Below are 23,283 nucleotides of genomic sequence, written 5' to 3' on the forward strand. Positions count from 1 at the left end.
TTCTTTGGGACAAGCTATGACTTTTTTATTTACTTTTCAATTTAAAAATTCTCACTTTACCAAATTGACGTGCGGCCATTATTGACGAAAAGAATTTTCACATTGTTCTAACAGACTGAGGCAATTATCGCGCGATAGAACCAAAATAAAAAGTTGTAGGATTTAGAAGAGCAGCAAAAGACACTGAAAAAAAGTGATTTTTGGGAACTCCTTAATCAGTGCTTTAATCTCATCTAATATAAAGAATTCCTCCATCTCTGTGTGATTAATGCAAAAATGCGCGACGCTGAGGGGATAAAAAAAGGACCCAATAAAATGGAAGAATCGTGTGCTTTTTTCTTCGTATTGTACATAAAGGTAAAATGCAGAAAAGAAACCGCGCGCGCATAAATAAAGCTGTCGGGCATCTTCTTTGGCTTATTGGAGATTGAGATGAGTAGCAATTGACGCATTTCCAGCACCTTGTTCTACAAATCTCACACACAGAGATCCTCCATACAGTTTGTGGGGCTCTTCTGGGCTGATTGGAAGTGCTGCAGCAGAGCGAGAGCCGCGAAAGAAGTATTCGAGGTGAGATGTGTGTGAGGAAAAAAAAAGAGTTTATCCACTTAGCACGGCGCAGCAACGCCAACGTGGTGCGTCGGCAAACAAAACACCTCAATTGAAATTGTAAAATAATATAGAAGAAAATTCCACCACCAGAGTTGAAACATTATTTGATCCAAAAGGCGCAAAAGCATTCTCACAGCCACATTGCTGGATGATATAAAAGTTTATGGTTGTAAATTGATGATATTGCATTTTGTGCGCAAAAGGAGAGTGTCGCCGATACTCTCCTTTTGAAAGAAATATATATAATGCAGGCAATTTCCACACTCTTCGCTCATTCCGCGGCACTATCACAATTTTTATCATTATACTCCCCAGTGGAAATTCCATGCTGTATTAGCAAGCAAACCTCCTTCTTCTTATACTAAAAACCAACACCCATAAATAATCCATTTTATTCCAAAGCCACACTATACACTAACTTATAAAGTCACTCTCTTCTGCACACTCAATGCGCGGCACAGAGAGCAAATGTCCAGGACAAAAAAAGCTTAAAATTAATTGAAAAATCCCAAGATGGGGGAAAGTTGGATGTTATATTCAAATAAATTTCTATTAATCAGCAAATTATAAAAGTAGATAAATTAGCAAAAATAAATTACATAAAATCCCACAAAAATGGGGAATCAGCAATCGTAAAATAAAGGAAAGAGAATACATAATTTCCGGGAAATTCGATTAATCTAATTTCCAAGGAATCTAAATCAAATGAACGTATAACAAAGGCATTTTATAGAAATTAAATCAAGTTGAAATTTCCAAGATTACCTTCTAATGGGACATTCTACCACAAAACACCGAGACATGCAAGGAGAAATAATTTACAAAACTCGCCCCAAAGAAACGATTGTATACAAAACACATTACCTACAAAACTTATATTACGAAAGGAACTCTATATAGCTCCAATTGGGGATTATTTATGGAGCAACTTTGTCAATATTTAACGATTTTCTCCGACTTTCTCACAAAGGTGAATTTGTCTTGTTAATTGAAAAGGGTTTTCCCACTCTCTCTCTCTCTCTCCGGCTCTTTTGCACAAAAGATTGAATACCACACCATTTATTTGTTAGTTTTCCACCCTATATTGTGTTAGGTATTGGAATGTAGGTAACAATCCGCCCGTAAGTGCCGGAAAAAGATTAAACTGCTAGTTAAACATCGTTCATTTGAAGGTGGATGGATATAAGCTGTGTGTTGACTTGCCATAAAGCAGAGCTTTCAATCATGCAAAAAAAAGGAGTTAAAAGAGAGATTGTAAATTCAGAAGCAAATTGATGCTGAAACGCTGTCAAACTCACCATTTAGACAATTTTCTTTCTACGTGCAATAACCGTCGTTATGTAATGTCCAAACTACAAATTTATAGCCACTTAATTTTCCCATTTTGGGACATTGATTTACTTGAACTCTGATGAACGGTTAATAAAATTGGTGTAAAGTAAACTTATTGTTGAATTTTTTTTTGCTTCGGTCTTTTAGAAATTATTTTTTGAGAATCGAAAAGATTTATTTCAAAGCTTTGGAAAATGTGAGAAATGAAGAAAATTTATTCATTAAGAAAAAAACGTGTAGGAAAATCGAATAGGAACGTTACATTTCACATCAGAATCTAACCATAAGTGAACTGTCAAAATTGATAGAAATATATAAATTCTTTTTAAAAGAAACCTACAGCCAATTCTAGGGATGTAAAAAAGTTGAAATATTTGCTATAATTAATTTAATCGACTAAAAAAGAGGAAAAAACGTCCAAGTTGGTTAGATTCTGATGTGAAATGCAATGTTTCTACAATTTTTTTCTACAATTTTTTCACACTTTTTTTTTATTCTGAAGTATTTGACCTTTTCTGAAAGCTTTCTGCACACAAATTCTTAAAAAAATACTTTCAAAAAAAATCTCATAGTAAAATCTTAAGAAAACTTTGCGTTTCACATTGGAATCTCACCACACCAAAAGGAAAATTCCTAAAGAAAAATTGAAATAAATCAAAATAAAAGTCATTCATTGAATTTTCATTCTTTATTACATAATTAACTCTTTCATCTCTCATTCACTTTCTTTCTTTAAATCGTTTAATTCAAGTCTCAAAAGAAGACTTTAGTTCTAATTGTTTTTTTTTTTTTTTCATTATAATGTAATTTCTTTTCTTTAAATCTCATTTTATATTCCTCCTATATGAGAATCTCTTAAACATTAATTCATTATGTATCAAAGGAAATTCAATGAAGAAATTTTCTACTATTTCAGCTTTTCTTACCTCTTCCACCCTCTTTTTCTCTCACTTTTTCTTCTTTTACTAAATAATTTAATAAAAACTACTTTACATGAGAATATCCTGTAAGTTTCTTGTGGCAATTTTCTCTTGTTTCAAAATTCTATTTATAACCATTTATTCTGTCTTCTTTTCTACTTCAGAGTTTTCTTTTTTTTACGTGTTTTTCTTCATTCATTTACTTTTTTTTCTTCTTATTCTCCAAATAACAAACAAGACACAACATTGATACACTGAAACTATATCGATTGATTTTCTTTTCAAGAGGAGAAAAAGTCATTGAATATTAAATGGTTCCACCCTTCAATTGTTTCTCTCAAACAATTTTCATGTCTTTTCCACTTTGCCTTTTCCACGAAATTTCCCAGGGAGCTAATTAGTTATTAGATATAATTCACCTAAATTAGCTAATTTTAATTTCTGTCTCTCTTTCTCCCTCATTTGCGGACAATTATCATTTTTCAATATAATTTACAAATTTGACGTGTCTGAATTATTTATAGGAGATAAAGGGCTAAAATGAAGAGTGAACCGAATATTTAATATTTTCTAATGAAACGGTAATTGAAAGAAACTTTTCACCGCAACCCCCACCCACCCATACGAATTATGAATGAAGACTCTTACGCATTTGATTAATTAAGTACTTTTGAATTACATAATTCCTCAATCATTGTCATTACTTCGTTCATGCAATTTGTGGTCTCTGACAAGTATGTAATACACACTTGCTCTTTCAACCCATCCCAAATCATTAGATTTCTACGTGAAATTAGGTCATGAACGTCGTACCTAATGCAAAATGCTTTCCTTTGAATAAAAACTCTCAATTAATTCTCTCATTAAATTTTGGAGAAAAAAAATTCTCTATAAAAAGAATATAAAAAATCCTTAATTTTAATTCATTTTTTTCCAATTAAATAATTATTTTTATATATAAAAAAAATACTCATGGTTTCTCTTTATTTTCATTCTTTTCTCTTTTTCCTTTCAAAAGAAAAACACGACGGTTTTTCTTTTAAGTAATTATTATAAAGTAAGTTTTATAAATAAAATAAAATATCATTAAGTTACTCACATGGAGTGCGAAATATTGCGCCATCATACATTCTTATCAATCAGCTCCTTCCATCGAAGCTCGAAGAATTTTCGCATGCCATGACCGGCTTTGCCCACGGGTGAATCATCCTCATTGAAGACTTCGCAATTATTGAATATTTGCCTCACATCCGTCACAAACTCATCTCGACATTTGTACCTTTAATGCGCGCGGGAAGAAAGAAAAGAAAAGGAAGAAAAATTCTTTATTGGCATTTTGCTCCTGAACACACCAACTCATATTGAACTAATTGACGCAATTTGAGAAAGAAAACTTACACCATATCCTGAACTTTCTTCTTGATTGTCGACAAATCAATGGGATATTTGATGATTTTCTTGTAGGTTGGAAATTGCTTTGTGTTGACAGGCAACAAGAAAGGCCAAGCATCCTCATGGAGCTGAGTCAGAACAGACACAAAGGGAAGAAAAAATGTTTTTTATTGTTTTTCTTTCACAAAAAAGGGTGCAAGGAAAAAAAAGAAAAAGTTCTATACGATTGAGATTCGAACCTACTGTATTTGAATTGTCGGGACAGTATGCTAGCCGATTGATCTAACTGTCCGTCTAAAGGAAAAACTTTGGGATTAAAATTTAAATTTTCTGTGACTTGAAGATCATTTTAAAAAATAAATTTAGAAACAAAATTGGAATTTAAAGGATTCAAATGTCTCAATTTTAGTTTGAAAAATATTTTAAAGCTTTCAAGTTTCTTTTCAATTTTTTTAATGATATTATTAAAAGAGAGGAAAATCATAAAAGTTTCAGGTAAATTCAGAATTATCGATGTAAAAGAAAACTCACCTCCATTTCATCGAGAATTGTCTTACAGAGAGCCATTTCCTTGATAAGTTTCTTCGAAACTTTCTCCTTCTTCTCCTCCTTGGGCTTCTCCCGTACTTCCGGTGCAGTAGTAACAGCCACTGATGTCCCAGGCATGACAAAATTCTCATCGAGACTCGATTCACATGCATCACTCACGGACGCCGACGTATCAGCAACTGCTGATGTATTGGGTGTGAATGTGCCGGATGACTTTTGTCCCGATGCTGACGATGTTGATTGTGTTAGGAGACTAGCATCGTCCGTTGATGCCGTACGTGCAATACTACCCGATGACGAGGAAGTTGAGGATGTTTTTGACGATGATTCCTCCATGGAGGAATTCCCTTGACTACTATTGAATGATTTATTCTTTCGCACGCGCTTCTTCGATGGTGGTGCCTTCGTGATGCACCCATGGCAATACCATTTGTTCCGTGGCACCTTCATAAGCGGCGGGATGTAGCAGTCGTGATGATAGGCGCGAGGACAGAGCTCACAGTAGATCATCTTGCCAACCGGCGGTGGTCTCAGTCCGCCACACACGATGCACTTCCTCTCGCCCGTTGCCTTATTTACGCACTCAAAGCAGTACCAGTCGCCCTCCGGGATCTTCTCCATACGTGGTTTAAAGCAATACGTGTGAAACCCCTTGTCGCACCCATCGCACAGTAGCAGCTTGTCCTCATTCTCACCCGAATGGCAAAATTGGCAATTCTGCGGTTGGGGCATCCATTGAAGGAAAAAAAAGAAGAAGAATTTGTTGGTGTACAAAAGAGACGAAGGACAAGCCATGTTAATTATTGCTATCGATATTTTGTCGCTAAAACAAGCTTTAAAGCAGCCACCACAATTTCAATCTTGCACACTGATATGTGGTGCATTCTTCTTCTACCTTCGCTCTTTTAACCCCCTTTGGGCGAAATACCTTTATACATATACCAAAATTCATTTCAATGGAATTTAATAAGTTATTTATGCAATTCCTGGGTAATTATTAAATAAATTTATTTTTTGGACAGATATTTCGGACGATTATGTTTATTTAGGAGGGCTAGTTTTTTTTTTGGTTTAAATATATAAAGAAGAAGAATCAAGAAATTGTATAGAATACTTTATTGGAGCTTTCATCTGAGAAAGATTTTCACATACAACACACAAGACTTATTGGATTATCACTAAAAACAGCTTAAAACGCTTTAAATTTGAATTTAGTTTTTCTGTAAAATTTTAAGCTTGAAAATTGACCAAAAAAACTTTCAGGAAAACATTTTTTTCTAATGAGAAATATGAAGAAAATCTATGAGAAAAAAATATTTTAATTGAGATTTGAACCCACGCTAGTAGAATTATGGTAAAAGCTTCAAAAACAAACACGACTAGAACCTCTCGGCTAACTGGATCCCAAACGAAGAAGTTAGAATCATCAAATTTTCTCCTTAATGATAATGAGATAAAGACTCGTTGATAATTTTTCCAATGCCCCCAAAAAAATTACTCAAAATAAATATTGAACTGCAAATTAATTCAATGAATGCACTGCAAATTCCAAAAAAAAAAATTCGATTCTTCTTTTGGTGAAATTTCTCGCAATAAAGTGCCATAAATTGGATGAGAATTTATGAGTGAAGAAAATTGTTTCTCAAAAAAGGAACGATAAATATGACATCTTTATTGTCCCACCTTTTTTGGGGATGAGTAATAATTTTGTCTCTCACTTTTGCACACCAAAAATTACAAACTGCTGCCTTTACGTATTATGAAGTTCAATTGATTTTTTACACCTTTTTCTTTGACTTTTTCCACTCTTGCCGACAGCAAAAAAATAAAAACTTACACACCAGCAACGTGCTAAAGCTTACCCATTGTAATTACACCTCACATTGGTGGCAATGATGGTTAAAAGGAATAAAATAATGAAGAAAAAAATGGAGGGCATTTTGTAGGGTGAGATTCGAATTTTCAGCGTTACAGCAATTATAGAAATTGCAAGACACGCAGTTCTTTTTCGTGATTTGCGTGTGTGCTTTGGGAAGAAAAATTCAGTGCATGTGTAATTGCACTCTCTGTGTGAAAGCCATGAGTTTTCCCCCAACTCAATAAATCATCCTAATTTATTTTTAATTGAGTCTCATTTGAAGAGTTTTATGTAATATAACTTGAAAGATTTATTGAGCTTACAAATTCAGGATTTTCTTTCTATATTAACATTAATTCTCTTTGAAAATTATTAATTTAATTATGAAGTTTGCAATGATGTTTTTTTTTACATATTTCTTCCATCCACAAAATGCTGAGCAAAATCATTGCAACACACTGAAATGCTCAAGAAGAGCTTAATTTGCATTTCTTCTTTTAACCAAAAAAAATAAAATTCAATAACTGCGCACTAAGTAGCCATTTACACCTCAATTTATTGACTTTAGCCTTAACACTTTATCTGAAATTGCATTTCGATGAATATCGAACAAAATGAATCATCATTAAATTTAACAGAGTCGTCTGAAGAGATGTTTTATCTTATTCTGCATGCCTTTCATACACAAACAAAAGTATTTCTTGTGGTAAAAACTACTTTTCCTTCGAAAACTTTATAATTATTAATTGAATTTTTTATTGCTATTTTTTATTTAGAAGGAATTTAAATAAATCAGAATAGAATTAATTCAAGTGCTAAATAGCCGAGAGGCTCTAATCACATCCTTGTACCTCAACATATATCAATCCTTAGGAATATGGGTTCAAATCTCACTCATGATCATTTTCTAATTTTTATTCTCCTAAATGGTACAATATTCATTTGAATTATCCTCCAAAAACACACCGAATAAATTAAAAAAAAATGAACCTTTCAAAGTAATTGCAAAGAAAGAAAATCAATTAAATAGAAAATTTAAATTCAAACTATAAATTTTCTATGCTTTTCAAATTAACTTTCATTGATAAAACGTAAGAAAAAATAACTTCGTTGCATTCATCGATGCTTTCATTTCCAAACGTGCCAATTAATTTTGCCACAGCCAAAGAAATTTTGGGTCAAATTGAAATAAAACTACATTTGATGGGCAAAAATTTGCCGTTCGATTAATTTCAAATTATTTCCACAACGCACCACCATTCATTGCAACTTTTCATTCAAAGTCATTAAATTTCCATTAAAAATCACCCATAAATTGAAAATCAATTATTTAGAAATATATTTTTTTGTAACTCTGTGATAAAACAAGAAAATAGAAGAGAGAAAACGGGCAATTTAAAATTAAATAATTTGTAAGCAAATGCAGAAATTCCTTTTCATTCCTCCGCTTCCCCCCCCCCCATCACCCCCTGTACTCCCTGACATGACACAAATTGAGTAAAAACATTTTGAAAATATACAATTTTCTATATATACAATAAATTTCATGAAGGAAAAAATTTTAAAACAATTTTCTTATATTAAATACAAATTCAAAAAAAGAGAAAAAAAAACTATAAGATAGCTCGAGCGTTGTGCAACATGAAAATCTACTTATTGCAGTAATATAATTTCTTATATATTAAAATTGTTTTATGTCTTCTAAATGATAATTCACAATTTATATATAAACACATTAAATTCAATTAGTGTGTGAAGTGCACATAATATTTAATGTTTATGTGCATTTGATTGCATTAGATCCGGTCAATTAAGTCATACCTACTATTTTTTCTTTTTCTTTTACTAATAAATTAATATTATATTATTTTAAGCCAGACTAAACAAGATAAAAGGTGAAATGAACGACACACATTTTTTTCACTATTATTGGTTTTTTTTTCTATAAATAATAAATCTTTTGCTGTTAAATGGAGTTATTGGGGGTCATTTTACTTGTAAGTTTCCCAATAATTTTGCTAATTTGTTTAGTTTGAGATTAAGAGGATAAAAAAAAAACAATTTTCTTCAAAGTTCAATCAAGAATTTCAGCAATTCAATTCACCTTCTCAATAAAATAACAATTAAATTACAAAAATGCATGAAAGAAGAACTTATAAAGAGGCAAAAAAGAAAGGAAAAAAACATTTCAATTAATGGCTAAAAAGGAGTTTGCAGTTTGAAGACGAATTGGGAAATTATCTTTGCACATTAATTGAGTGGCAAACGAGGCAATTTTTTTGATGTGTTATTGTACTACCTAATAAATTAAGGAACGGGACAGAGACAAATATGCCAATTATGGATGTATTTTGGTGCGCAAAATGGACACAAAGTTATGTTAAAAGAAAGCTTGCGGTTGTCCACGAAAAATCCCTCAGGAAATCAATAAAATGAAGAAACACCATTATTTTGTCATGTTTTTCACCTTCAATTTTTTTTCTCTTCTTTTTGGCTTCTTTTACCGCGTCCTCGCATGCCCAAACGATTTCATTTAGCCACGACGCTTCTTTAAATTGAAATTGCAACAACAACAACAAAATAAGGGGGGCATTTTATGAAAATGAACATTTTCACATGTTTTGCACCCCTTTCCTTGAGAATTAATAATATTTACATGTATATTCATCTTCATGCCGTTTTTCCATTGCTGCGTTATATTTTGCAAGACCACACATTTTATTTTCTTTCTTGTTGTTGAAACAAGAAAAGCTCACCCCCCATGTGGGACATACAACGTGCAGGGGGTAGTTTAGTTTGTTGTAAAAAAAAATGTCTCATTTTTACTTACCGCCTTCATTATGCTCTTGTCCCATGCAACGCACGACTCCAGGACATACAACGTCATTGCCAATTGAGCTGTCGTCTTTGAGCGGCAAACGGCTTCACGCCACGAAACTAATCCTGTAGGTGAAATAAATAACATGACAGACACAATTGCACACCACACAAACTTTTTATTTAACTATTCTTTGCAGTTTTTTTTTTTGTAGGCACCCTCTATTGAGACTCTCTGCTCTCTTTCTCTCTCTGTTTATGCAAGGATAATTTCATTTAAGGACAAAAGCCTATTTTTTCACTCTTGTAAAAAAAAAGAGAGAAAAACAAATCCTTGGACATTTTTGGGCATTCTGTAAAAGTTTTTATTCACTTTGCTATTTTTTAAGGATATTTTTCTTTTTGATAAACCAATTTATTGCTTTCGATCATTTTTGTATTAAAGAATCGAAGCTTTTGAGCAAAATTATTTAAAATATTATTTGATAAAAAGTAAAAAGATTCGAATTATTTTAATAAATTTATTTTAATTAGGTACCAAACTTTAGTGAATTAACGCTTAAAGAATTAAATAGATTCTCAACGTTTTTCTATACGTTTTAGTAGGGGAACATGGGGCAATTTGTTAATTTTATTTGAGAAGTATATTTTCCTTGGTAGGGGAGACCGGGGCTAATAAAGTCACTTAAGGGTTTGGAAAAAGCCAAAAATATCATATTTCCTAGCTAGATAGAACAAAATGGTCTGAGAAAGAGTTATAGAGCAGTAAATTTCCTATACAAATGAGCTATACATTTCGCTTTTTCTATTTGGGAAATATGATATTTTGAAATTTTCTAAAACCCTTAAGTGACTTTTTTAACCCCGGTCTCCCCTATGTACTGAGAAAATATTTTAATTTTATAATGACGACTGTCTTATAGGAAATTTTCCGGGCTACAACTTTGTCTCACACGATTTCTTTCTATCTCAATGGGAAAATGCATTTTCAGTCCATTTTCCGAACCTTGCGATATAACATTTTGCCCCAGTTACCCCTACATAAATCTCCTTATATTGAAAAATTTCAGTGCTTAAAGGGAAAGAAAATACCTCAAGAAATACAAATTAATAATTTATTTAATTAATTAATTAAGTTAATTAATTAATTCCAGGCTCAAAAGAAAAATAATTTTCCTTAAATAACCTGCAACAATTTAATTGCGTCAACGTTTAATAGATTCAGCTAAAGTTGCATGCAACTTAGGGAAATAATCTCAAACAACTATGAATGTATTGGGCAATTCAATAAAGAAATAATTATATTTTTCTGCATTCTTTCATTATTAAATTAATTTTAATCATTTTAACAAAATTATCCTTTTAAAAACACGAAAAAATATTAAATTATAAGTCACAGAAAGGAGTTAACCGGTTCATGTATGAAAACCCCCTTATTCTAGAAATAAATCCGGACAAATTTCTTATCAGAACTTTGTAAATTTGTTCAGTGACTTGAAGTTTACCTCGGTTCGGAAAACAAAATTTTACAAGAAAATATTCAAGTATAATTGAAAAAAAAACTTTTTCCAAACTTTTAATCCTTTTTATCCAAAAATTTGCTACTCAAAATATTTCTTTAAATTTTCTCTTTGATTCCCTACGCAAGATTAAGCATATACGTGTATTTTATCCCATACAAAATCAGGTAAACTCCAAGGCATATAGAATCTCACTCAATCTCCAAATAAAAATTTAATTTCGTATATAAATGTTTAAAAATGAGTTTTTTTTTATCCAACAAAATCTCTTCAACTGGCAATAAGTTGCATGAAACTCAAAGTTTTCTTTTACTTTCGTTCCAACTAAATTCTCTATTTAATTTTTAAAAATGATAAAAATCTCCCACTCCCTTTACGAAGGAAGAAAGAAATAATAAATAAAGAACTAACCTTTCGACAGGTGCTCCGTCTCTTGATAACTATTCGGTGACGCTGAGGGATTGGACGTGCTCTGAGTTTCTTTGGGTGGCTCTTGGTTTGTCTGGGCAATGGCAGCAAGGTGCGCATCTGCCGTACAACTCCCAAGCGGTGGCTTGAGATACCTCCTCTCAATGGCAGCTTCCAAGCCCAAAATTCTCTCCTTTAGATGCTCAATCGCCTGCTCCGGCGTCTCCATATCTTCAGTCTTTGTCGGCAAAACCCACCCCTTGTTCTGCATCGAGGCACTCGCAACTTTATCCTCGAGCCCCTCAATTTGATCCAGGAGCGCCTTGATGACACGCTCACACACCCTCGGATTGTAGGCAGGCACCATTTTGGGATCCACAAATTCCCCATTGATCTCCACGTCAGTCGTTAGGTGGCAATTTGTGCCAAAGTTGGGCTTCTCCCTGAGGTACTGCATGAGATTCTGCCGTAGATCAGTCTCACGGACACCACGCGTATGGGTGGCCTGGAGGATTTCATTGACACGAGCTTCATCCGTTATCCTCCACCATCCATGACGAAGCTCCCGTGGCACAAAATTCTGCTCGAGTTTCCGCGGAAATCCCATTTCTTTCACCTCCTCAAGTTGCTTTTGCTCCTCCAGCGTCATTTGCAGTGGCGTCGGGCTCTCGCACTGAATGTACGCACTGAGATTGGCAAGTGAGAAGTTTGTCACTTGCGAATGGAAGCCATTGAGATGATCATCCCCCTTGCCGAAGCCCTGCTTCCTATCGAGAATTTCACAATCAAAATCATCATGAAGTTCATCAATACGATTGAGCGTACGCTCAATTTCACGATCGCTTATCCCGGAGAGCGTGAGAACGGACTCATTTGTCATGTTGAGATCGGCAAAGATCGAGGAATCCGTGTGAATGTTGAAGAAATGGATGTTATTGCTAATATCCCACGGATTCCCCTGGCACTGAACAATCCCCTCGCAGGAGACATTCATGTAGGCTAGATGCGCTTGCAGAGAGATTGAGCACTCAGACTCCAGCGGAACGGGCTTCCGGAGGATGGAGAACCACTTCTCCAGCAATGGTACATCCCCATTCTTCATGCATCCATTCGTCTCTGGGCAATTCACCGGAAGCTTCCCAATGTGTGCCTTTGGGTCACAATCGCACGTTATGAGCATCTTATCATCACGAAATTCCCGACAAGGTTCCTCCTCTTTCCGCACAATCTTCTTCTCCACAACTTCCTCCTTGATGATTTCCTCCTTCTTAACGTCTTCCGGAACGAGGATTGGTGGTGGTTTCATCTCTTCCTCATCCATTTTCTCCACATTCTTCTGCAGAATTGCATTTGTGGGTATACTATCCTCAATATCCATCATTTCATCATCATTCGCCGCATCCACAAGTGGTTCCCTCTTTATGCAATCCCCCTTCTCACTCTTCACCTCTGGCTTCTCCTCCTCATCATCCTCCTCGCATGCACTCTTCTCCTCTTCGTCCTCATCCTCCTCATCACCATCCTCAGACGTCCTATTCACATTCATCTCCAAAAATTCATGATACTTCACAATTTCCGGCTGACACGACTCAAGGGCCTCCACAAAAATCCCTCCTGCCTTCGGGAGATCCCAATACCTTCGCCAGTAGCGATCCTGCCCAAAGCATGTTGCCCGGAGACGTTTGAGGTTCGTATTGAGGGTCTCCCGGGTCATTTGGGATGATTTAATTACCTTCTCCAGCTTCTTCTGTACCTCATCCACATTCAATTTCTCATCTTCATCCTCCTCAAGTGGGATATCCTCCTCCAAATCACTTATATCATCATCCAAACACGCATCTGTTATTCCCGTATCATTGAGATCACGAATCTTTCCGGAAAAATCCCCATCAGTGTCGTTAAATTCATGTTTTGCCTTCTCCCCATCTGATTCGGGTGGTTTCTTCTCCACTGACTGTACCTCAGTGTGACTCTCCTGATGTTGTGTTTCCGGATGATTGGCATCCTGATGCGCATCAACATTCCCCTGTGGATGATTTTCCGCCGTTGCACCGTCGTCTTGAGCAAATTTTATGGCATCACTACTATTTGCTGAATCTTCCTTCGATTCCAGTTCTTCATTCCCATCCGGAGGTACCTTCTCAAACTCCCCCTGTTGCTGCTGATTTTCCTCCGGAAAGCTCTTCTCTGCACTCTCAGGCGGCTTTCCCGCAGCTGTTGCCTGCTCATTCGCCGTGGGCTCAACACTTGTCTCCCTATTGAGCATAGCTGTTATCATATTGAGTCTCACCTTTCGCGCATGGAGAGATTTGTATTTTCGCAATTTAATATCAATCAAATAGCGATCCCTTCGCATTGCTGATGCCATCTCGAGGCTCCCATCAATTTGCTTTAGCACAGCTTTATTCATTAGCAAATCATTGCACAAATGCGCAAGAATTTGTGCCTTTGTAATGGGACTCAATGCCACAAATGGTTTATCCCGCAAACACTCTGACAACTTCCACGTACTGTTCTCATGTAAATACTCATAGTACTGCGTATTCTTCCCCGATGTACTCGTAATGGCCATATCGGATGTCGTCTGGTGATGATCTGCAATCCGCTTCTCACGATCCCGCTCAAAATTAACTCCCGTCAGCTGTTTCACCTCTCCCGTGGCAGCGGCATACAGATAAATTCGCAAAATCTCCGAAACATTCGCATTCGTAATGTCCGCCTGTCGCAGTGACTGCCCAAGGAGGGTGGTATGCCGTCCGGGATTGGGAATCCCAGGGTCTTCAATGGCACACACAAGGAGGTGCGTAATCACAGAAAGAAGCTCCTCTTCGGCCTCACCACCACTATCGGACACAAGGGCAAAATGGAGCGATTGCAGCGTCGGCAGGGATTCCATATCAAAGCCAAGAGTCTCCCCGAAATTGTGCAGAAACTCATAGACCATCAGCAGATCTGCAAATGCCTCACCGGACAGCGATAAATTCGGTATTCTCTCATATTTGGGCAAATCCTGCTCACACGGAATCTCCGAATCCTCCTGGGGTTTCCTTAATTCACACAAAATCTCCGAATCTCGCTTCTTTGTCGCAAGTTTCTTCTCACGCATGATAAATTTATCCAAGACCATCTAATAGAGAAAAGAAATTAAATATAATATATGATTAATTAATTTACATCTTTTAATGCTTTTCTTTCGAAACATTACTCATAAAGTGATCATAAAATGTAATCTCCTGGGAGGTAAATTAATTCATCAAAAAGATGAGAATCAATTCCGCGTGAGTTTTACCGCAAAATCCCCAACGTGGAGCGATAGACGGATTTGCAAAAGAAGGACAGAAACAACAACTCGCGCAAGTAAAGAGAAAACAAATAAAAAAAACAACAAGAGGCGCGAATGCGAAGAAGAAACAAACAAACACACACACGAGCAGAAGAGAGCTCGATCATCCCTAATGAAGCACAATATCAAACATTAATTACCTGATGTTTCTTCTTCTCCCTCTCCTCGTACTTGCGTCGAATCTCGAGCAACTTCACAAGTCCACTGTGATGTCTCCTCCGCTCCTTTTCGAGTTCCCTCTCGGACGCTTTCTGCTTCTTCAGCTCCTTCTCCTGCATTTTCCGCAGCATCTCCTCATTCTTCTGTCGATCACTTTCCTCACGTTTTCGCCTCGCCATTTCTGTACTTTGCTGATTGCGTATTTGGCGCTCTTGACGATGTGTCTCCGTTTTATCTTGTTTCTCGTGTTCCTTCAGCTGACGTGGAAGAATATGGGAATGAAAATTTATATTACTTTTAAGAGAATAAAACAAAGTCAATGCAAATCAAGAGGAGATTCAATTAGCCAGACAACATATTCTTTGTTCTTATTTTATCTTTCTACGTGTTTGTGCTGACTCAGGCACAACCCATAGCGCACCTAATAAGTTTTACTTTTAATTAGTCTTAACTATTCATTGCAAAAAAAGATTACCTATTGAAGATTAAAAATATTACGTTTTTTTTTAATTTTTAGAAAATATTTAGAGAAATAATTGTCTATCGTTAAAAAAAATGTTTAACGTTATAAAAAATTCAAATGATTGTCAAGAAACGTCAAACCGTAGAATAAACGTCACACGATTGGAAATTAACGTCAAACATTAAAACTATCACTAGACGTTAGAATAAATGTCAAACGTTAGAAAAACAAGAAAACTAAAAAAGAGGAAGAAAAAGATTTGCCCGATATTAAAGAAGAAATATCGAACGTTCAAAAAAGCCTTATGTTAGAAAAGTAATGTCAAACAAAAGAAGAAATTTCAAACGTTAGAAAAAATTGTAAACTTGTATAGAAAAGAAGTAATTTAACTTTAGAATAACCGTGAAACTGTAGAAATAAAAAATGGGTAGAAACTAATAAAAGATAATCTAAAAAAAAACAAAACAAACGTCAAATGAAAGAAAGGAAACGTCAAAAGTTAGACTATACGTCAAACGATATAAAAGAAGGATAAATGGTTAGAATAAGCAACCAATGCTATTGAATAAACGTCAAACTTCACAAAAGGAATGTCAAACATCATAAAGCAACATCAAACGTTAGAAAAAATAACGTCAAAAGTTGCTTAATTAAATGCAGCAGTCGTTAAATAATTTAGTTAATTATTTGCAAGGGGCGTTTATGTGAATAAAAATCATCGGATTATTCGTTTGATTGAAATTTTTCGTCGTGATTTTTGAAGATTTGAATTATTTCTCAAAATTCTGATTTTTCGTTGAGATTCGGATAGTTCGTCAAGAAGACTTAAGAATCGAATTATTCGTCTAAATTCGTATTGTTCGTCAAGGTTCGGATTATTCGTTGAGATTCGGAAAAAAAAATTTCCGACAAATTTTGGATTTTTTGTTAAGATTCAAATTGTTCGTCAAGAAGATTTGTATTCTTCAAGATTCGGAATATTCGTTCGAATTCAGATTATTCATTAACTTTTAGAGGATCAAGTTTTCTAACTTCAAAAGTTTGACCTTCATTTTTTCTCAAAAGAAAATATTTTTCCAAGTTTTCTTTCGACGACATTGAAGTAATGAAACTTTCTTATACACAGATGTAGATTTATTACGAAGTATTAAATAGGTTTTAATTTTGCGCCGATTGAAAAGTCGAATTGGCCACTTTGGCCAGCAAAATCCTCCAAACGTTAAGGAAATTCTAACTCTTCGTCAAGATTCGGATGAATTATCGTCGTGTTTCGGCAAAATAATCGAAATATTTGAATCTTCATAAAAAAACTCCACTCTTAACACTTCATTTTAAATGTTCTTTAGACGTCCTTTAATTAATTTCTTACGTGCAAACTGGCTAAGCTTCTAAAAATTTTCATGGCTTTTAATATATTTTTTTAATTAAATAAATTTTAAAATAGCATAAAATATTTTAAAAAAAAATAGTCTCAAATATTCACTAAATCATTCATTTTGATTTTAGCTGTGTTTCTTTCAGACACAGCTTTTGTGTACCGAGCAAAATCGAAAGTCGTCAGATCGGGCTCAAACTTGGGATGAGCACGAATTAGGGTCCCCACATTCCAAAAAACGTATGCGCCAAAAATAAGTTTTTTTCCGGCCGGCCGTCCGGCCGGCCGTCCGGCCGTCCGTAGTATAACGCTAAATTGCGAGAGAACGGTAATAGATAGAGACTTGCGGTAAACGGCAAAGTTTAAATATCGACTGGAAGACATCCGATTATGAGGTCAAATCCACGCCCCCACCCCTCCGTCCGCCATTTTGAATAACCTCAAAATTTTGTTTTCGCTATATCTCAGTCGCTATTATAGCTAGAGGGCTGAAATTTTGATATGTTGTAGGGGACATCAAGACCTTTCCAACGATACCTTATTTTCGAAAATCGGTCAAGCCGTTTAGTCAATATGGCCGCCACAATTTTTCATCGAAAATCGACCATAACTCGAAAACGGCTTGACCGATTTTGATCAACCCGGGGTCAAATGAAAGCTCTCAACAAACCCTACAACTCTCTAGAACATCCGAAGTTTCAAAAGTGACCGCTAGGGGGCCAAAAATCAAAAACAAAATTTTCGATGAGTTTTCGATGAATATCTCGAAAACGCCATTATCGATTTGCTTCATTTTTTGATATGTTATAGCTGACCATATTATCTAGCTCCATGCCAAAAATGAAGAAAATCTATGTCTCCGTTCTCGAGATATAGCCTTCCAAAGTTGGCATGTCATATCTCGGGTTCTACAAGTCCGATTTTAATCAACTCAAGTGCAAATGAAAGGTTTCGTGAAGCCCTACAAATGTCTAGAACATTTCAAGTTCGAGAAATGACCGCGAGAGGCGCTAAAGTCAAAATCAATATTTTCGAAAATTTCGAACTCGAATATTTCGAAAATGCCATTATCGATTTACTTCATATTTTAATATATTATAGTTGAGGTTAAGACCTTTCCAACGATAGCTCAAACTCGAAAATCTATGGATCCGTTCTTGAGATATGGCCTTCTAAAGATTTCTTGGGGGATGACTTTTCAACTTTTCCCGACTTTGCGCGTATTTAAATTAATTCGCGTTCTAGTTTGCTCTCACAAAATTGGTACACTGAAAGAAACACAGCTCTCGTAAGCTTGGTCAGCTTACCAGTACATTTTTCTTTTGTGTTTTTGAACAATAAATTTTTTTTATTAAAAATCTCACAACTGAAGCATTTCTCCGTTAAAATTTAATCCTTCAAAACAGATCAATTTGCAAAAAATAAAAAAAGGAATAAATTAACTAATTTACCTTATCCCTCTTTGCATTCTCCTCCTTGACGATTTTCTTAACATCCCGCAGTGCTTGCTGCTGTCGTGCAATCTCAATTCGCTGCTCAACGCCCAGTTGTGTGTGACGTGTGTACATTTTGAGCTCCTCGAGACGCTTCATCACATCCACATCCGTCATCCTTATGAGATCCTCCTCGCGCGTTACGGGCGTGGATGTGAGCGGAGCCTGGAGGAATGTCCCCAGAATGGCTCGCGTGGAAAAGCTAAAATTGTCCTTTGTCAGCACGGGGTATTGCTTCTCAATCACAATCTCCACCTCCTCCATTGTCTTGAGCTTCAGCTGACTCTTGGGCGGCATGTAGATCACATCGCCAATTATTTGACCCGTCTTCGTGAGTCCCCTTATCACGGTCTCACGCTTCCAGCCCTGATTCAGTGGCACAAGCAATTCCTCCAGATTAATTGCCTCCTCTGTCTCCGACTCAGACTGCCCCCCGTAGTCTGTTATAACACTCTCCGAATCCGTCGAGACGTCCATCTGCCCATCTTGAATGTTGCGCGATTGGTGCGGTACGGACGGTGGACGCGTACTCTCCGTACCCGACGATTGACCAAGAAGAAGTTGACTTGTGATTGATGGCTTCAACCCAACGGCGCGACTTTGAGCAAGCAGCGATGCCACCGTATTCTTCTTCGGCTTTGACACACCACGACCCAAATTCCGCGGACGATTCTCCTTTGATTGAACTACAAAAGGATTATTTTTTAATTAATTTCCTTAAGGATAAAAAATAATTAAGAAAAAGGGAAACTCACGATTGCCATCGAATTGCTGATTTGTCCCAAAAGCTGCTGTAAAGCTCGAGAGGTTCTGCAAACTCGTCCCACCATCGGATTTCGATGATTGTGACTTTGAATCGGGTTTCATGCACAAATTCAATGGACCATCGGAATCAACTTCACCCGCACTGTGATGCTTATCCTCAAGATTAAGTGGTTCAGTTTGATAAATCGGAAGATCTTCTTTCATTGCTAAACCAAAAATTTCGTTAGTTCGTCATTTAATGTTAAAAAGAAATATTTTAAAATCCTCACTCACCTTTTGTTTGATGTGCCTGTGTTGCTGTTGGAGGTAACTTAATCACCTCCACTTGATCATTTTGTTTTGTATATTTGTTGTAATCATAGTCCTATTTTTATCCCAATAATGAAACACACAAAAAAAGAAAGAAAAGCACAAGATTAGCATGGAAAACAAGCATAAAAGAAAAGTCAAATTAATAGTAGAGAAAATATTTTAGTTTCCACAAAATTCGTGAGCATGGAAATTCAAACAAAATTAGATAAATTAACGTGATAAGTTAGTTTTCTTTATATGTTCCCCCTTCAAAACACATTTTAAGACAGAGATTAACAAAGAGATGAGAAGAAAGTTAATTAATAAATTTTTGGCAAAATACTCACCAAACGTGGACGTTTAGCAGCATCGAAAGCAATCCCTGTGGAGCTTTCTTGTTCATCGGCACCACCACCTAATAAGGGATTTGGATCAAGTGAAATGGTCTTCTTACGACCTCTTTTTGTTGTACCTGGCACTTTTGGTCCCCCCTTTGAGGATGTATACTTGATTATCTCCGTATCCGGAGGTAGTCGGACACCCAACAGAGACGAAGAGTCACTGCAAACAATTTTTAATTTTTTTTAATGAAAAATTATCGAAAAAAATATTAATTAAAAAGTTTTTTGTACCTTTCATCAGATGGTGCGGACCTAAAGCAGCAATAAGTAAAAAATAAAATTAAGAAATATTAAAAATTTACCAAGAAAAGGACTTTAGTTAATATTTTGCGTTTTACCCAGTCATTTCCTGCATGTAACCCTTGAAGAGGCGAGACTTTGAAGCAAGAGATGCGAGATCTGGAACAAAACAGCAGCCACAATGCAGTGATAATTTGAATAGAATAACAACACAACAAATAAAAGATATTTTATCAAAAAAAAAATCGAATTTCTTAAATCTTTTCTAGAAATTAGATTAAACAACGTTAAATAAAGCAAATACTAAAAAATCTTAAGAATTCAAAGAATAAGAAAAAATAATAAATAGACAATAAAAATAAAATAATAAAATTTATAAATAATAAAAAATCGTCTCTTGTTAAAAACTTCAGTAAATTCAAAATTTTTCAAAAATAATTTTAAAAAAAAACTTAAATTAAACATTATTATTATAAAATTCTTTATAGAATTCAAGATAGAAAAGCTAGAAAATAGTTTTCTGGCACTTTACAACCGTTAGGAATTAACTAAACTTGTTTTTAAACTGAAAAAGGTTCGCTAGGCTGTTCAGACTTAAACTAAAAGTATTTCTTATCTTGACTTTTAGTTTATTCCCTATCTTTTCTTTTATATCTCAATAGAATTTTTGAATCATTCAGAAACAATCAAAACTTTACAAATTGTTTTCCAATTTGAACTCTTGATTAGATTGTTTGCAATGTTTTTTTTTAAATAGTTTTTAATATTAATTTAGGACCTTTAAAACTCCCTTTTATTGTTTCAATACCTTTTATAATATTCTTGTCTATCTAAAAGGATTCAAATAGAAAAGCTCAAAATCATATATTTCCCAAAGAGAAAAACAAAAGAATTTAATTCATTTAAACAGGAAATTTTCTATCCTAGAACTTATTTTCCGAAGACTATTCTATCTGTTTCTATTTCCAGATTTTGCTTTTCTTGGTCTGTATTACCCTAATTTATTTTTTTGGAAAATTTAATCAATTTTTAAAGAAAATCTCTATTGCTCTATGAACTGAACTAATTAGGGGACCAGATTTAGCTGAAAAGCCTTTATTAAAATGTTTCTAAAGATTTCCTCTTTCTCCTTTTAATAAAATACAAGAAAAAAAAACCAACAAATGTTAAGAAAATGACAGTAATCCCTTTGAAAAATATAAAAAGAAAAGATTTAACTGACCAAAATTGCCTGGATGGTATCCAAGTTGTGATGAATTAGTGATGATTGGTTGAGATTCACTGGATTTACGAGAAGAGTCCTCATAGGACGTCGATGGGACTGTTGTGCTGACCGAATCATTCCTCTCATTACCCGTGGGGATATTCATTCCGTAGCTCTTTGCCAGAATTGCTGACAAATCTCCCAACTTTTCACACACACACACACACACGCAAAAAGAAAAAAGAAAATCAAATAAGTCTTTTGGGTAATCCACGTAGGGAGGAGAGTCTTTCTGCTGAGAAAAACAAATAGAGGAGATTCCTCACCCTGTAGGCATCAGCCATGGCATTCTTCTGTTGCTCATTGGCATCCCCGGTGAGCCCCATGGCTGCTGGATTGAACATCGCCGCGAGATCTGCACGACCAAAGGGCATCTGGGCAGCCAAATTGGGCGTCGTGTGGAGACGCGTAAAGTACTCCTGGGCCGCCAGTTGGGCCATTGACCACCAATCTGTGAGCACAATGGACAACAGTGTGTGAGTCATACAAATGAGGCTCAATGTGGGCGGGGGAGGGGAGGGCACCGCGAGGAATTCTCACCGAAAATTGATTGAGCATCACCGAGACGATTGAGTTGGTCCAAATCATTCTTTCGTTGTTCCTTCTCCTTCGATTTTGAGTGATTCGAACTCATTTTTCACGCCAATTTTCACGGAAAACACCACAATTGACCACCAAGGAGTCCAACTGGGTCCTTTGGGGGCCCCGTGGGGCACAAATTCACACACGAAACGACGTTGAAAGAGTTCCGCGACGCCAAACTTTGCACAGCACCTGAATTGACAAAGAGCAAAATGTCCAATGAGAAAAAAAAAGATTAATTGGACGTTTTACGTTTTCTTGACACTTCTTCCGAAGCCAAAAACCACTCGCTCTGTCCCCCTAAGCCGCAGCGATGGAGAAATTTAATCCCTCACACACTGCACAAAACAACAATATTTTTCTTTTTTATCAATGTGAAAAATCAAAATATTTACGTTTTCCCCCCGACGAAGAAAAATTAGCAAAAGAATGGATTTTGGAGGATTTTTAGAAATGTTTCAAGTGAGCTAAACCCGGTCATCTCTCGGCACTGACAACCCAACTTTCCCTCCTCCCACACACACAGTTTTCCACCCACCACCCCCCGTGAAAAACTGCCGGAAAAACGATGCGGAAAACACGCGGACTTCTTTGGATTTTCCACAAAATCACACAAAACTATTTCACCGCGATGCCGCGCGAGGGCAGGACGGGCACGGTACGAGACGCCCTCCCAAACAAATGCCTTTTCACCCCACTAATACCCAATGGGCAGCACAGAGAGCACTCAGTGGGGCGCGCGTGACACTCGTGGAGCACCCCAAGTACGCACCGGTTGAATTTTCCACCAATTTCCTCGCTATTTGTGAGAAAATTCGCAGACTGGCACGGAACACACACGAAAAGACGTCACTTGACTCCCTTGGCGCCATCTACATGCGGGATTCGCGAAAATGTTTATTTCTATGGTTGGAAAATTGCATAGAAAATTTCCAAAATTTCACTTATTTTCTGCGAGGGCATAAAAAAAATACTTTCCTCTCACTCTGGCATTTTGTGTAGGTGAGTTTTTTTTGAGTGTGTGTGTGAAATGTTTGTTTGTAGTGGGGAGGAAAAATTTTAAAAAATTAAATTTCCATGGAAAAACTCATTTTTGGGGCGCCAAAAGTTGGCGGGTGGCTCTGGGGGGCCCAAAGAACGTTCAGTAAAAATTTGGTGGCGCAACTCCCCGGATTTTTTTGGGGAATTTGCACGACTTTTTCTGGCGCGGATTTTGAGTGTTTTGAACTAGCGATGCCGAACGACGCGGCGTCGCTTGCTGGTCACAGAAAAGGTAATTTCGCTGGGAAATTCGGTGGAAAACGCGAGAAAATTGCGAAAAATTGAAAGTGTGAGGGAGACAGTATCTCTTATACAAAATGTACCGAAAAACAGCAGTGGTGGCTTTTGGAACTACGTTTTATGGCGCCAAATTCAAAAAGTAGTCAAAAAAAACATTAATTTTATATGGGGGCGCTATGAAAGGGGGCTCTTGGGGAAAATTGCAACATGAAAAAGCC

At 36.0% G+C, this 23,283-nt stretch overlaps 1 protein-coding gene across 5 annotated transcripts; it reads right to left on the minus strand.

Annotated features, from left to right (window-relative positions):
* Positions 1–989: 989 nt before the first annotated feature.
* Positions 990–22,662, minus strand: LOC129793137 (bromodomain adjacent to zinc finger domain protein 2B). 5 transcript variants are annotated; one of them, XM_055832805.1, is made up of 17 exons: positions 22,557–22,640; positions 21,743–21,976; positions 21,469–21,653; positions 21,161–21,347; positions 20,037–20,097; positions 19,930–19,950; positions 19,645–19,858; positions 19,280–19,370; positions 18,997–19,212; positions 18,200–18,927; positions 14,892–15,167; positions 11,412–14,535; positions 9,494–9,606; positions 4,788–5,522; positions 4,263–4,384; positions 3,964–4,143; positions 990–1,827 (listed from the first exon to the last, which is right to left on the minus strand). In XM_055832805.1, the coding sequence occupies exons 2-16, from the start codon at positions 21,834–21,836 to the stop codon at positions 3,987–3,989; spliced, it is 6,324 nt and encodes a 2,107-aa protein (XP_055688780.1). In that variant the 5' UTR covers positions 21,837–21,976; positions 22,557–22,640; the 3' UTR covers positions 990–1,827; positions 3,964–3,986. The 5 variants fall into 5 exon arrangements, with proteins under 5 accessions (XP_055688780.1, XP_055688783.1, XP_055688779.1 ...); XM_055832808.1 differs by lacking the exon at positions 990–1,827 and having other exon boundaries at positions 2,618–4,143; positions 19,645–19,712; positions 19,770–19,858; XM_055832804.1 differs by lacking the exon at positions 990–1,827 and having other exon boundaries at positions 2,618–4,143; positions 22,557–22,662.
* Positions 22,663–23,283: the final 621 nt, after the last annotated feature.

Source organism: Lutzomyia longipalpis, chromosome 3, assembly GCF_024334085.1.
Source record: "Lutzomyia longipalpis isolate SR_M1_2022 chromosome 3, ASM2433408v1".
Classification (NCBI taxonomy): Eukaryota; Metazoa; Arthropoda; class Insecta; order Diptera; family Psychodidae; genus Lutzomyia; species Lutzomyia longipalpis.